Below are 17,418 nucleotides of genomic sequence, written 5' to 3'. Positions count from 1 at the left end.
AAGAAAACAAGATTTTGGATGGTCACGCTGCAATCCATTCTTCCCCTGTTGGGAAAAGGAAACTGGATGTGCTCTATAGACCTTCAGGACGCGTACTATCACATAAAATGAACAGGCGCTCCAGAAGATTCCTCCGCTTCAGGCTGGGAACCAGTCATTTTCAATTCAGGGCCCTGCCCTTTGGTCTCACCACTGCCCCGGTGTTTACCAAATGCATGGCAGTGGTAGCTTCTCACCTGAGACGACAAGGATTCCAGGTGTTTCGATGTTTGGACGACTGGCTCCTCACAGCTCCCACCAAGCATCTCCTTCTGATGGCCAGAGATTACACTTTTCGTCTGTCAAAAACTGGGTATCTCAATAAATTGCGAAAAGTCTGTTTTGTCGCCTTGTCGTACTATTACCTACATAGGCGCAAATTAGATACTGTAAACATGTCTGCAACACTAACGAACCAAAGGATATCAGACATTCAAAATTGGTATCACTACTTCTCAACAACAACAGAGCCAAAGCCAGGTTAGTTCTAAAGGTGTTGGGAATCATGGCAGCGCCATACCCTCCTTCCATTGGCCAGATACCACATGCGGATCCTTCAGTGGATGCTCTTTTCTCAATGGTCATACCAGGAACTTCCAATGTCTCACACCATTATGTTCACGCAAGCGTGCATAAAACATCTCATCTGGTGGATGTCTTCCCCAGCTCCTGTTGGGGAGACCATTTGTTCCACCTCCTCCGGTTGCTACTCTGACAACGGATGCCTCCCTGATCGGGTGGGGGGCATTATCAGGGCAGGACAGTCCAGGGCACATGGCAACCAAGCGAATGCCACTTGCACATAAATGTTCTGGAGATGAGAGCAGTGCTTTTAGCGTTGCAAGCCCTTCAACACTCTCTTCCCTTGGGAACGACTGCAATCCAGACAGACAACATGTGTGTAGTGTGGCACATCAACAAACAAGGCGGAACCAGATCATACCCCTGTGTCGAGAAGCACTCAGACTGTGGCAATGGGCGATTTCTTCTCAGCGTTTTCTGATAGCAACGCACATCCCGGAAGTCCAATCACATTGCGGACAAGTTGAGCAGAGCTATACTCATGCCTCACGAGTGGTCTCTGAAAGACTCTGTAGTGAGAGAGATATTTCTCAAGTGGGGTCAGCCTTGCTGCGATCTTTTTGCTACTCCCCAAAACAGCAAGTGCAGAGAATACTTCACTCTATTTCCTTTACCAGGCCAACCCAGCAGGGACGCTAGTCCAAGTTTGGCCCGGGACTTCTGTATGCATTTCCTCCTTTCCCACTGATCTCTCAAGTAATACAGAAAGCTATCGCTCAGAAGGCCTCATTGATCCTCATTGCTCCTTACTGGCCTCGACAAGTGTGGTTCCCCTTTCTGCATCGATTTCTTTTGAGCGACCGTGGAATCTGGACCTAGTTCCAGATCTTTTGATCCATCAGTCGGGTCAGTTTCATCGCTCCCTCCCCTCTCTGAACCTCACTGCTTGGTTCCTCCACTTCCAACCGTAGCCAGGCTTCCTCAATTATCTCACTCTGTTAGAGATATTTTGATAGCTTCCCATAAATCTTCCACTCGAAAGATTTATTTGAGTAAGTGGAAACGATTTTCATATTGGGCACAAGGAAAGGACATAGATCCTTTCACCGCTTCCATCCAACTAGTCCTCGATTTTCTTGCTGAACTCTTCCATGCAGGTTCATCTCCATCTACTCTTAAGGTTCAATTGGCAGCTATTTCTAATTTCCATGTGGGTATTTCTGAATCCGCCCTAATGTCCCACAAACTCTGCAAAGCCTTTTTGAAAGGAGTTTTTCTGCTCAGACCTCCTGTAAGAAATCCTCCTTCTCCTTGGGACCTAAATTTAGTTCTTGCTTCGTTGATTCTTTCCCCTTCGAACCTGCAGCTTCATGTTCCTTAAAGTTATTATCATGGAAAACTCTCTTTCTGGTGGCTATCACATCAGCTAGAAGAATTTCAGAACTTCAAGCACTCAGTTGTCGTTCTCCTTACCTTGTGTTCCATAAGGACAGAGTTTCCTTACGAACTAACCCATCCTTTTTGCCTAAGGTGGTTTCAACATCAAATCTAAACCAGTGCATTGACCTCCCTGTCTTTTTCCGGAGTATTCAAATAGGTCTGAACAAAATTACACTGTCTGGATGTTCATCGTCAATTAAGGTACTACTTGGACAGGACGAAACAATTCAGAAAATCTGATCAGCTGTTTGTCTCCTTTGCGGAAAGCAGAAAGGGACTTCCAGTTTCAAAGGTATCTTTATCCAGATGGCTAACATCTCTGATTACCCTTGTTTATGAGATTAGACACAAAAAACTGCCTAATAAGCCTAAAGCCCATTCCACCAGAGCTTTGGCTACTTCTCTAGCCTTCCAAGACAGACTGCCTATTGACACCATCTGTGCAGCGGCTACTTGGGCTACTCCTCACACTTTTATTTCCCATTATAAGTTGGATTTAGCTTCTAGGCATAGAGCTAATTTTGGTTCCACTGTTCTCAGGAGTCTGTTCCGTTAGGCCACCCGGGACAAGGTGCTAGGGACGTGGTCCCATCCAGCAAGAATGAAGGCGAGATAGACAACTTAACATATAGAAGTTATGTTCTTACCATAACGTTCCATGTTAGTTGTCTTCTTCTCGCCTTCTTCTTGCGTCCCACCCTCCTTCCCCCTGGCCTGGACAGACCTAGAGGAGTTGTGATCGTGACCTCTCTTTCCACCACCTCTTTCTTAGCTATATGCTATTATGCATATTTCTTGTTTCAGGATGTAGGTCACCCTTCTTCTCCCTGTTGTTAGAGGTGGTCTCTGTTATAGTTATTCTGTTTTATACTGTTACTATCTTAAGCTGGGGTTAGCTTACAAACGAGATCTGAGGTAACTCTCGCCTAGCATTGTGGGATATAAGGGGAGCCTCGAGCCGGTGGAACCAACTCTCGAGCTTTAGAGTGGCCGAGTCGGAGCCGAGGTCGGCTCCGAACCCATCCAGCAAGAAGAAGGCGAGAAGAAGACAACTAACATGGAACGTTATGGTAAGAACATAACTTCTATTTTACCTTCATATGTAGCCTACCTTCCCACCCCAAAGATACTGACTTTCTGTGTATACCTCTTTTGCATAACTGTGATGAAAGTGAGAAAAATAATGGCCACAACAACATATTTAAGCTTTTTGATTTTGGTATATTAACTGCCCCACTTTGATAAGCCACAGCAGTGATTATTTAACAGTGACCATGCTTCCATTGCTTTAACACACATATTTACTCTCTACCCTCATGCCTCAAAAACAGACACTTTCTATGTAAACCTTGGATGTCTGCCAGTGATCACAGTGAAAGAACTAATAGACTTAGAGATGAACTTCAGCTTATTGCACTCATAGTAATGTTGTGCATCTCTGTGATAAACCATAGCAGTAACTGGTTAACACAGATCATGTAACTGGCCTGTGCTTTCACATGTCCTACCTCCACCAAAAAGATAGCCATGTTCTATGCACTTCTCTGATAAGAGACTGTAGTGAACGTTCAGGAAATAATGGCCATGTAATGTGTTTGAACTTGTTGCTGTCAAACATGTGCCCTGCACCTCTTGGACAGGTCCTCTTTGACAGATCATTTCAGTTATCATATAACAGTTATCATTTAGCAACCATCTTGTGTTTTCCTTTATACACAGATGCACAGCCTAACTCCTTACTCCACCCTCAAAAGTTAGTGATATGCTCTATAAACCTCAGTTGTTTGGACACTGCTCAAAGTCAAAGAAATAATGATCATAGCTGTGTTTTTCAGTTTACTTCTCTCATGCACATTTATGTCCCTGGATTCATATGAGTTGTAGGTGATTCAATGTTATTTTATTTTAATGAAAATGAATGGCTTGTCATTACCCACTGTCAGGCTTCACCCCTTTTGCAAGGATGGAAAGGATGGTAAGCAATGGGTTAAATATGAGGGTACCCACCAAGTCATCCAGTTTTTTTTTTTTTTTTGAAGGAAGATATTGAATTACTTTGCTTAGCCTGGAGTGGAAGTTTATTCCAGTAACAAGAGAGGTATTAGGTGAATCATTTATTTCTCTGTTATGTTCTTTTTATCTGCAGGTGGATCTTCAGATCTCTGGTTCTAGTGTTAGCGAAGCTGTTAGACTTACTGAGATATAGAAGGTAAAGGACCACCAAATCTATAATTGCATGGTAAGTGAGGCACAGATCCCCCTCAGGAGACTATTGGACAGTACAGGGACAGGGCTTCCAGCTTGTCCTAGTAATTGAAGTTCTTTAGACCAGATATCTTTTTAGTAAGGAACCTTTGGGTCTTTTTAAGTTTGTTGATATGCTGAGTGAGGTACAAACCAAAGAGGGCATTACACTCTTGAGTGGGTCTTGTCAGTGTTGAATATATGGGAAAGATGAGATTTCTGGATTTAGATAAAGTACCTTTGGCTGTTAGTCATGCTGAGTCGATGGATTTCCTGACTACAGTTGCTACATGAAACTCTCCACCCATGTGCCCAAGTCCTTGACAACAGTTGCTTTCAGTAAAGGAGTATTGTCTGTACTGTATGTTATGAAGGAGGTTGTTTTCTGAATTAAGCAATACTACACTTTTTTCACATTCAGTTTCAGCCCAGTATCTGTACACTGCGTATTAACTAAGACAGCTGCTTTCTAAAGGGTAGAGATACCCGAGTGCATCTTGGCAATTCCACTCAGTGTGCAGTCATCTTTAAATTTGGATAACTAGGGGTCCTGCATATCTGTTGTGAAATCAGCAAAGTACATGCTGAATAAGAAATAACCCCATACAGAGTCTTAGGGGACTACAGTGGATAAGCTTGAACTATATGAAAGGCATCTGCCACACAAAGTGTGTGGATTCTATCTTTTAGCCAGTTGCCTATCAATCTTTTCACATAAGTTTTATGTTTAAGGCTGATATTTTGTTCACAATTTCTGCATAGAGGATTGTACTGAATCATACCTCTCTCAACCTCTTAGTGTAAAAATCTGGGCAAAGCCTGACAAAATGGGGGGACAAAGGCTCAAAAATAGGGACAGATTTTAATTATTGCTCTTATAAATTTAGAAAGTCACCAGAGTAGCAAGGTTTGTGTTAACGTACATTTTGTGAAGGATCTGGAGTCTGAAACTGAAATATATGTCATTATTTAGTGACTTCAGTCCTCAGATCATCCCAGTGATTTGCCAGAAAAACACACATTTTATGAGGAACACACCAAAAATATGAGTTAAACAGCATAACCACTGTTAACAGCTTGTGCAGCTCTCTCAAAGAAGTTGACAAGATATAAGAGGCAAGATCTCCATCTGACAAAGCCATATTGTTGTGGGTCAAGCCTAATGAGATTTATGATATCATAATTAATGTGATTGGTCATGATGTGTTCTGCAGCTTTACTTTTAAGACTTATAAAGCTGATTGGTCTGTAATGTCCAGTGTCTGAGGTTGGGCCACTAATGTGGAGGGGCATAACTACAGCAATGCATGAGGATTTGGGAACATAGCCTGCAGCTAAGCTTAGCTTAAACAGTCTGAGGAGAGGTTCAGCGAGGCCTTTTTGATGCTATTTGTTAAGCACCCAAGGATGCTGTCAGGTCCCATGGAGGAAGTGTTCTGGGTCTTTGATAACACCTTAAGAGCATGTTCCTTAGTGATGATGGGGGTATAAGGGATTCTGGAATGACTGGTGTTTGAATAGGGGTTTCTGGTATGAATTTTGTGGTAAACATGTTAGCTAGTATATTTACATTGTTACTGGGGTTAGAATTCAGGGCCCTATTGAGGATATCAAAGCAATGCTGAGTACTATTCCTCGTTTCTCTAATGTTGTTAAGGAAGGTCTTTTACTTGCTCTTCACTTCAGAAACTAACCTCCATTCATAAGTTGTTTTAATTCTCCTTATCGTGCCTTTCAATTTCTTTGTGATATTTCTTTATACTATCTTCTTTCTGAGGAGGTCCCGCCTTACTCAACAGTTTAAGGAGCATTTCCTCATCTTACAAATGTTATGTATGTTGGTGGACCATTGGGGGATTGATTTTAACTATCCCAGTGTATTTCACTCTAATAGGGACTGCTAGATCGATGCATTTGCCTAAGTGGGCACAAAGCCTTTTGGTTAAATTGACAGGTGTGTCGGTGTCAGAGGTGGTGATGTCTTTGGTGAATATAGAGATCTCATCATGTAATTGTGCACAGTTCACCCTTTTGTAATTCTTAAATTCAGAGATTAGATTACTGGGCGTATAATGGTTTTGACAGGAAATGTTACAAGTTTATAGTCCCTCTTTACTGGAGAAAGAGAGTGACTAGTGAGTAAAACAGGTATCTGCAGTATTTTTGAGGACTAGATCAATAATATTTTGGCCTCTAGTATGGTCACTGTTTGATATAGGAAATTTGTATTCTCCAGATCCAAAAATCTGTTAGAGGTACAAGTACTTGAACTTATGTCAAGGTAATTGAACTGTGTTAGGATTATGGAGTTGATTATTCCTGGAAGCTTCAGATAACATTTTAGATAATCTCAACATTTGGGGTGTGTGGAGGGGGTTTTATAATATGCTACAAGCTGCCCATTTTACTTGTTTATGACAAATTGATGTTCTAGGAGCTCAGTTTGCTGGTCACTGGGAATCTTTGTAGATGAGATGTAGTCCATAACAAATAGGGAGGCACCACCACTGTATAGATGGAGTGCTTTCTTTACATTTAAACCAAGTCTCTGTAAATGCACAAACATGGACATGTTCCAGATATAATTAGATGGCTGGTTTGCCACTGTATATTACTTACTAGGGATATAATGTGTACCTTACAAATGCTCTTATACTATATTTACAAGTCTTTAACAGAAAAATACCTTCTTGGAAGGACTTTCTGTAAGTCTCCATCACATATTAGTGGTTTCCATTTCTTCCTTCTTAGGTCTTCAATCTTTCATTTCCTTTAGTCCTATCTAACAACAGCCCATTCACTGGATTCTACAATTTTAATTCAACTGATGTAAAATTATTAAACTCCCCTATATCATGCAAGCTTCAATATGATTACTACATATCTGGGGAAATGACGTGTAAGAAAATATTTTTATTGTTATTTCAAAGCCATACAAATTATGATTTTGAAATACAAAATACAGGAAGATCAAAATATCTTGGAATCTGAAGTAATACTCGTTTGTTGCTGTTGAGGTAACATGTCACCTGTACTGAATGTGATAATTTGTTTACTATTTGTTTCTGCAGGAGGACCCATTTTGTAAATACACATTTTACACACCAAAGTTTAGCTTTTGTCATGATAACAGCAGACCGAGAAGCACATAGATTCATAGATTAGTACTAAGCTAACTGCCCTTGCGAGCCATTTTAAGCCTAGCCAATTATCCCTTGTGAGACTCAAACCGTGCACCTTGTGTTTGTAAGACAAACACCTTAACCATTACATCAGTTTGTAAAACTGCTTTATACCTTAGAGTACACCTGAATCTGTTCTTAGTCCACACCTCTTATTTTCTGTTAATGCTTACATATAAGCACACATAAAAGCAGCTAATGCTACAGAAAAACAGAACGATTATACACTTTCATGTTATATGTTAAATGAAAATTATTTCTGCTTTTGAAGCATACTTATGTGTGCTGAAAATTACTTTTTTGGGGGAGATTTATTGACTTGTCATAGGCTTTGTAGAATTTCTAAGACAAGCCACAGACATGGTATTTTGAAATTGATTTGTGGATTTATTTTGTTTTAAGTATGGACACAGTCTCATTATCATGTTGTGAAAACTGCTGGATAGTCACCCATTGTGTATCCAAGTATACTCTTTCATATTACTTGTCCAGGCTAGATCACCAAGGTGGTTATTAAATATTGTGTTCTGTGAGGTGTGAATAACTTTTTGGGGCATGGCAATTTGCTGTTTTGAATAACATACTTGTAATATGAAGCCAGAGTCTTGTATAATTATATTGTTAGTACGATTAATGCACTTGAGTTTGTCTGCCTTCCCATCATCTATCATTATTTCATTCTGGAAGGAGATCCTCTTTCCATATTTGCTTTTGTTGTTGGTCTTTGCAGAATGGTATAATAGGCAGCATGATGCAACAAACACAAATAGCAGTGCTTACAGTTTGCCCATTGAAAAGTGATCACAGAGCTATCTGTTTTGTGTCTTGTGTTAAGTGACAGTGGTGTGTGTGTGTGTGTGTGTGTGTGTGTGTGTGTGTGTGTGTGTGTGTGTGTGTGTGTGTGTGTGTGTGTGTGTTTGTGTGTGTGCTGTTGCATTTATACAGGTATTTTACCACTTCTTAATTAACCTGAAGGAGATCCATTACTCTGCTAAGACTGTCATGGTCGAGTGACAGGCTATGAGCTGGTGAGTGTTTTAGAGCTCAGTGTTACTGAAGTGCATCCATAGACTATGGTATTATGGTTTTCTGGGTGGGTTAACACAACACAGAAGCTAGATTTGTACTTATGACTTTAGCATCTGAGATTCAGAAGTGTATACCGGTTATTTAAGGTGCAGTTGAGATGGGTACAAATGTAATGATTGTCAGATGTTCTCCTTTTTCTTCTCTGGGAAATTTGAGCTACTGTTCTGTGTAATATAGACTTCTAGCAGATATTGGAGGTTTTAAATGTTCTGAAACTGACTGTACGGAGAAAACAAATAGCTGACCAACACTGTTATATGCACTATCTGATCTGTAGGGGAAACATTCTAGTATATATATTCAAACATTAAATATTAAGTATATTTATTTATATATTTATATTTATTTCATATGTTTATGAATTTATATATTTATTTATTTATGTATTATAATAATATTTATTTCAACTTTCATAAGCTTTTTTGTAATCATTGTTGGATTTAATTGTTTCAAATGAAGTCTGTTTAAAATGTCTTGAAAGCATGCATATATTTTGTTTTTGAGATCACTTTAAGGTGAAATTTTTTTCTTAATAGAGATTGCATCACTTGATTAATTGAATAATTGATTGTTTAAATGGTATATAAAGTTGATGCTGAAATCTATTGAACTGTGATCCTTTGAAGGCGAATTGCCGAGGTACCAGATCGTTCATTAAATTTCCAGTGGAAGAAGCTCTTTTGTGTGTCTTTTTCGTTTTTGGTTTTCACGTATGTTGCAGCAACAAACATTCTAGTATACCCTTGAGGATGATATACCCCCAGATACGTCTACTCTTAAACAGAATTCACCATCCATGATTAGAGTCAGAAAGCACTTAACAAACTGTGTTAAAAAAGCTCCATCACTATTATTACACTTCAGCACTATTTCCTCATTCGCATTTAGCATGGTCAGTACAAAACCACAGTACAGAGGGTAGTTGGTGGGCACTAAGAAGGAGCACTGTATTCAATCTTAGAGTTTCTTGACAACCTAATAAATCTCAAGAATAGGGCATGAAAGGTCTGTAGGAAGCATGATCCCTCGAAAGTAAGCTTGTTTGAGCTTCTCTGTTCTACTTCTCACTTAACTATACTTCTCTCTTACCACTAAAACTCCTCTTCACCATTCTGACTGCGACTATATGCCTCATTTTTGTATATTTTCATATATGCTACCTTCAGTATTTTTGCCATGAACACTTCATTTCAGATATTTGGTATTATTGCTATTGTGTAAATTTTGATTATCAAAGTATTTACTAGATCTGTTCTTGTAATTATTATTGTTTGTTAATTTAATTGTACATTGTTTTCTATTGCCAGTTGTTCTGGATTGTACTTGGAAAGAGTCCTTGGAGCAGAGCACTTACCCAGCTATCAGATTTGTAAATAAATAAATAAGTATATAACATTTGAACTTTGGATAATAGTTGAGCAAAAAACAAACCCTCAGTATTTTTGAGTGTAACTACCCACTTGAAATTACCTTACTAATCCTCAACACAAGAATTTAATAGTAATAGTATTGTTATCTTTTCTTATATTTCTACAGTTCTTGTGTTTAAACCGGGCGGTACTAGGCCCGGTTATCCATTCATTTTCTTATATTCAATTTGTCAAATTCATTTTGAGCAGTTTTGTGTGTGTCGCGTGAGTACATGTGCGTGCGCGTGTATGTGTGTGTGTGTGTGTGTGTGTGTGTGTGTGTGTGTGTGTGTGTGTGTGTGTGTGTGTGTGTGTGTGTGTGTCTGTGTCTGTGTGTGTGGTTTTGTTTCCCTAAGTCAGAATTCACTCTGTGACCCTCAGTATGATTACCTGCTTCAGTGAAACGAATTTCCTAATTACAGAATTTTGTTGTAGTGTACATATTCACAGGTATGCTGTATGCTGTTCTACCAGGACTGTAACAGCATCTTGATGTCTAATAACCAAAGGTCACCACCAAAGTCCTCAAAGGAGCCATTTATTGATGTTACAGTGACAAATGCACTAATGGCATCTTTCTTAATATTCCATTTTTGCATGGTTAGACAACTTCGTGCTAGGAAACATAGATTGTGGATAATTAACAAGGTAGTAGAAAAACAAGCTCAAACATTGTATTTAAAATCTGAAGTATTTGCTATTGGGGATTGTTAGATTCCATACATTTTTTTATATTTCATAATTTTACAATCAATGTTGTTTGAAGCTTTAATGTACTGTCTTCATGTACTTTGCTTTTTCATGGATGTATATATTTGTAAGTCACTGTTGAGATATAATTTCTGATTTTGTTAATTTCTGTTTGCTATTCAAGATCGGATTGTGTGAACATTCTTACGAAGTGTGGAGATCTTAGTAGATTTCCAGAAGGACAATCAGCTGAAACAATTTGTGAGCTCTTGTCACCTATTGATGACATGGAGAACTGTATCCCTCTTGAGAGGTATCTGAGTAAGTATTCTCATGAATTTAGTGAATGACAGCAATAAAGTTATGGTGGATTCCATAATTTTTTACAGCCCTAATAATTCAGTAGTATAATAATAAATTGTACTTTCCTTGCCCAAATACATGAATATGTGACTTAATGAGCAGGTACAGTGCCTCTTATGGTTATTTTTCTCCCTGCATTGGTCATGGATGAAAAACAGATTGTGTCCTCATTTATTGGACAATAGAAGTGTTTGTGTGTGACAAGTGCATGTGTTTTCATAATACAGTTTAATGACAGTTAATTGGGAGAGGTGTTACAATATATGGTATAGTAAATTCATTACTTACTGTAGATATCTAGTCTGTGTTCTACCATAATAAATTTTGTGTCCATTTATCTTACAGCGAAGCTTGAAATGTCAAGACAGTCTGTATATACATTTATTCTAAGTTGATTTACTGGCAATTGAAAATTAGATATCACCTTTTAAAGCCCCAGTACTAATTTCCAACTACCTCAGAATCCTGTGTTTGTATAACTGAAACCATCTTAGTCCTACACACTTATGTGCAAACACAAAGAACTGAGTAATCATGGCATTGCTACCAGGTATATAACAACAGTTTTGCTGGTGACTTGCTGTTTCACTCATCTTCATTATTACCTTGTTGCCCCCACAACACTCAAATGGCATTTCCCAGACCAACAGTGGTTGGTTTAGTAGGAAGCATTTACTGATAGTAATACTTATTCACTCTCTCTGAACCAAATAAGACCCGCTGAGCAGAACTGCCTGATCTTCTAGTCCCACTCAGTCAATAGGTCATGCAAATTATCAAATCATTTTATGGCACACCTGTGTTTGATTTGGAGGCAGTTCTATTTAGGGGCCTGCATCCCTACTACATCTTGATGTTGGTCATAATATATCCAGCAGTTTCTCTCATCAGATGTTCTTCATACTCGCTGGTGCAGTACCGATTCTTTGGTCTTCCTGTCTTACAATCAACTCAATCCCCAGAATCTTTCTGTCATCCCCAGCCAACTGACATCATCTTCAGTTCTCTCTAAAGAAAGAAAAGTCAAAACATTTGTGCATCTAACCATGCAGTGCAATAGAATGCTCCGTTTTTTTAAATGTTTGCAGTCCATCTGTTGGCTCGTTTTTCCAGAGATACTGCCAACCTACTTCCAGATAAGTACTCCATTGCTGACGTTTTTCTTTTCACAGACTGGCATTTTTTGCCCTAGGTTCTGTAATGCTACAAGTGCAGTTCTTGTCACTGAAGCAGGCAAGGGCAACTGTTCAGCAAACGTTTAATTCTGTTGGTGAAGCATTTCAATGCATACTAGTTCCTTACTCTGGGTGAATGTTTGTAATCTAGTCATAATTAGGTTTCTACATGCATACTAGATTGTTCTGCATTCATAAAATATGACTGTAGAATGTCATGCTGACACTTCTTATTTCATTTTCCCTTAATGCGTGTTTTTATTACTTTTTTTCATAGTAAGATTGAAATAATAATATTACCTTAGCATCCTCTGCTGGCCAATTATAATTTAATCTAAACTTTTATAGTTTCTTTTTTAACCTGATTCCTTCCTGACGATTTACTTGACTAGGCAGTGTTATGACCGAACATCTGCTTACTTCCTTGTACTACACCTTAATGTATTCTGTCAGCAGAAGCTCAATGGATCTCCATCTTTTTAAGCAGTTTGGCAGTGTTGTGTGGGAAGTGATTAACTTCCCCATTATTCCCACTCATTGAATTCTAGAATTTATTGCTATATGGATTGAACCCCTTTTAATCGCTTAAAGCAACTAATCCCCAAATTGCTAGCAATTTTATTATCTTGAATGATAAGCTTAGTAATTGTTCTTACTTATAAAATATGATGGTTCCCTTTATACAGCAAGTTTTAAAAAAGTAGTGAATGTATCTACTTATATCTATATCACTTCCTCACTTAATTTTTAGCGCTTCTGTCTTATACTTTCTACAGCATTAGTTATATTAAGTATTCCATCACTTTGCACTACCTAGTGCATCCTTTATTATATCACATGATTCCATTACTTAATGAAAAGCTCTACATACTTTGGATCTTTTATAGTATTTTCTTACTATATCTCAATATTTCTGTTGGTATCTATAAATACTTCCTTCCCAGGAATATTACTACTACTACTTATTGAAAAAACTAGTAACACCAGCTCTTCCATTAAGTAATCTGAATTCTCACTGCTGTTTCATGGATGATGTCAAACTGTGCAGTATAAGAAGTTCACTTATTAAATCAGTGCTTGGTATCCCAATTAAGCAACTCCTCCCACATATTCTTAGCTGCCACACTAGAATAATTTTAATCCATACTCCTAAATATTTCATTTTATCATGTCCCCATAAATATGGATGTTCCTGAACCAGTTCATGCATGACTACATAATTTACTGCTATTGCCTTTGTTTTAGCTTCAATAATTTTGTATCCCAAAAAGATCTGAAACTCTCAAAATGTTCCACAACACTGTAATGTCTTTTTCTGGTTTTGTCAGGTACAAAATAATATTATCTGAAAATAAAGCCAGCTTTTCTTGACTACCATACTAATCATATCCTTGAATTTATAAGTCTCTTATTGTGTTTGCAAATGGTTCTAAATACAATGTAAATAAATAAGAGAGAGAACATCCCTGCCTAGTTCCTCTGCTCAAACAGAGATTATCAGAGAAGACCTCACTCACTTTAATTTTCGCCAACGATCCCTCATGCATCCTACTAATCAACCTTATAATTTTTTCAGGGAATGCAAATGTTTCCATTGCTTTGCTCATAAGGTCCAAGCTTACTCTTGCCAAATGATTTCTCTTCCTCAAGACCCACCAACAACAGTGGTATTTTCTTACATTCTGCTTCCCGCTGGATCATCACTGTCCTGTTAATGTTGTCAAATGTTTGCTTCCCGTCCACAAAACCACAGTGAACCATATCTATCAGTTTTGGCATCACTTTTGCCATTCTTTTAGCCATTAAAAACATGAACACTTTATAATCATGATTTAGTATTGAAATGGGCCTGTATGAAGTTGGATTTGATGGATCTTTAACCCTCTTTAGGTATTACAGCTACTACTACTTCTTTCTCCCAGGATGTTGGTACTTCTCCTCCTCTTAAAATGCTGTTAAACAAACTTTTCCAGATCTTTATCAGTTTTTTTTCCGTCTTAGCTTCCAAACTTCCACAGAAATACCATTTATTCTTGGGTTCTTTCCTGTATATTGGTTATACGACACCATTTTTATCTCATCTCCTCCTGTCTTGTTAGTAATTGAGACTTCTCCACCACTAACCTTGGCATATTTAATTCTTCCATAAACATTTTCATTTGTACATTTTCTTCGTTTCCATATTATTGTGCTTTATAAGGACTTTAATAGAATTTCCAAATATTTCTAATACTTCTACAGGATCCCTTATTATCTTAAGCCTGCGGGGCATCCCTTTCTACCTACTGTTGCCTGAGTTATGCTAAAAGTTTTGTGCTCTAGAGTTATTATCAAAAAATAGTTGCTTAACAGCGATCTTTCTAAAGTCATGCATGTTATCAAGGTAATCCCTTATTTTCTGTTTAGCATTCTGCAGTTGCTCCTCTTCTTATTCTGTAAAATTCTCCCTATTTTGCAATACTTTACCATTTCTTAGCTCCTCTGAATAATTATTGTTACTTCTTAACTATATCTCTCTTTTTATTTCCATCCTGTTTTTAAATTCCACTTTAATTTTATCCCACTCTCTAGCCATATTTTCATAAGAAATTTCTACCTTCTCTAATACCTCCCGAATAATTTTCAATAGCCATTCCTTAAATTCCTCTCTTTTTAACAGATTGGTGGGAAAGTGCCAGTGTCTTACTTTTATTTCATTACCAAGTATTTTTATTTTAGTTATTAGTGGTGCATGATCTGAAGTAGTTATTGGGTGAGTATCAAGACCTTCAGTTAAATGTACCTATTAAATGTAAATTTTGACTAGTCTAGCCCAGTTTTTGTATCTAGGGGAATAATATGTAAATTCACTCTGAACTCCTAGTACTGAATTCATATCTTCCATGCCAAATATTTTCATAAATGTCTTTAAAAATCTATCCTCTTCTGTACAGTTTCCCTTCTGGGTCCCATAGAGGTATCTTCACTGTTGGAAATCAAATTCCACTCCCTACCTATAAGTAATAGTCCTTACTCTCAGAATTTTCTTAAGCTCCATTATAGCAGTTTCAGGTGGAATATAAATACGTGCCAGTGTAATCCTCCTCTCTTGGCAGAAGCCCCTTAGTACTACAGATCTACAATTATTGTCATTTGTATCCTCTTCTATTACTATTGTAGCTATTCTTCCAATTAATATAAGTACTCCCCTTTCTTTCTTTGCCCCAGATATTCTGCCAAATAACCATCCTGAATCCTTTCTTTATCAAATTCACGTGTTCAGTTCTTTCCAAGTATGTCTCCTGTAACATAGCTATTTGCAGTCTACGTTTTTTAATATAGTACACTACTCTTTCTTTTTTGCATTTATCTGCAAGACCATTAACGTTTAAAGACAGTATAGACAGAATCGTATTCTTGAGGGATTGTTATTCCCACCTTTTATTTATTACAGTTTTTTTGTTAAATGTCTAGTTCCATATTTTGTGTTACATGCATGCAGTGTTTATCAGGTTAATCTCATTGTTTGTCATCTCCATTTGACCCTATGTCACATCTTGCAGAACTTTTTGTTTTATTGAAAACTCTCAAACAAAAATAACACACACACCCATACCCCCTAAAACATATTAACTTAATAATAACATACAAAAGTATGTACATCTTCAAATATTGAAGTTTTACCCTCCTAATAGAAACAGACATTCCAAACTGAGAGACATACACACATACACACACACACACACACACACACACACACACACACACACACACACACACACACACAGACTTGAGCTAAATTAAATGAAAGATTATCCATGCTAAGATGTATGGTGGACCCTGTGATTCTATTAAGTGCTGTCTGGTTTTGCCTTATGTTTATAGCTCTCTTAGCCGGGAAAACACCTGAATATGTTCAGCAAGCATTTTTTCCAAGCCATTTCTCTTTATTAGATTGTCTACTACAGACATAAGAACCAAATACAAAACTGTTTGCTAGAAAAAAGCTTTATAATATTCAATATTCCTTTTCATGTACTTGCTTTCTCTTAAAACTTGTTATTATATAAATCCAACAGCCTTAACCCAGTCATTCCCCTATGCAAAAATGAGAAAAAGCACACTAAGTTTTCTTTTGTCATGCTCTTTTAACCAGATTTTTTTTACATTGTAGTACCTTCTTCTTCTTCTTCTTTCGGCTTTTCCCGGTTAGGGGTCGCCACAGCGGATCACCTGTCTGCTCATGATTGGCAGTGGAGTTTTACAGTGTCGAGTTGCCAGCCTGGCGCCCAACCTTCCACAGAAGGCACAGACATGCATGCACTCACACCTAGGGCCAATTTAGAGTGTCCAATCCACCTACAGCATGTCTTTAGGATGTGGGAGGAAACCGGAGCACCCAGAGGAAACCCACGCGACCACAGGGAGGTGCGACCACAGGGAGGACATGTAGTACCTACACTTCTTAAATCTGAACTAGGAGAAAGAAAAAAAAAAGAAAAAACAGGAGCACCTATTTACATTAGTATCCCCATTACACTAAACATAACTGAAAAAAACTTTAATTTATAACATGCAAAGGAAATCATGCACTGTTTAAATAGTACTATTATGAAAAAACTTTGTTTTACTTACAGTTAACTTTCTCCCTCCTTTCCCCTCTTCTGAGTATTTTTTCCAAACATTAATGACATGAAGTAGGACATATGTTTGAGTCCCCTACAAGTTTAACAAAGTCCAAAAAAGTCCAATATTTCCAGATTTTCTTGTTCTGTCCTTTTTCACAAATATAATTATTGCTTTGTAATCCCATATTTGTCAATTTCCAAGTTACTGATATTCTCTAAACGTTAGGCTGGCTGAATATGAGACTGCACAAGAAGAGATGTTTCAAAAAATAATAGAATTAGAGGACAGTGCCTGTATGGGAAAACCTGAGGTTTTCTGCTGTTATACTGTGTCTTCGAAGAACAAAACTAAAATTTCTCCTCATGTGTTTTCCTCCAGGAATCTTTCCAAAACAAGAATCTCATGCTATTATAAGTATGTCTCTTAAAATAGCAAGACTGATGTTACAGGCATTATTATCACTTATCAGGTAGCACTTTGCCAGGCTGCCAGGAGCCCTCCCCTTCCCATCATGCATCACGCATGCAAGGCTCTACAGATCATCTTTGTTGCTTTCCTTGATTGCTTGCAAGAAAATGACACCAGACTGTGTTTCCCTTATTCACATTTTAGTCATGTTACATTTCCTAATGTGTATGTATGCAAGCAGAATATTTA

At 37.8% G+C, this 17,418-nt stretch overlaps 1 protein-coding gene across 1 annotated transcript in view; it reads left to right on the top strand.

The window, feature by feature from the left end:
- The window catches only part of RECK (reversion inducing cysteine rich protein with kazal motifs), a 1,724,192-nt gene that overhangs the window by 1,291,887 nt on the left and 414,887 nt on the right, over nucleotides 1-17,418 (top strand). The window contains exon 12 of the mRNA XM_044065108.1: nucleotides 10,800-10,936. Within this exon, the coding sequence (XP_043921043.1) occupies nucleotides 10,800-10,936 (137 nt within the window). The remainder of the gene's footprint in view (nucleotides 1-10,799; nucleotides 10,937-17,418) is intronic.

Source organism: Protopterus annectens, chromosome 3.part0 (assembly GCF_019279795.1).
Source record: "Protopterus annectens isolate FY-2018-M chromosome 3.part0, PAN1.0, whole genome shotgun sequence".
Lineage (NCBI taxonomy): Eukaryota > Metazoa > Chordata > Ceratodontiformes > Protopteridae > Protopterus > Protopterus annectens.
The sequence above is the reverse complement of the archived record's forward strand: the minus strand, read 5'-3'. Positions and strand labels throughout refer to the sequence as shown.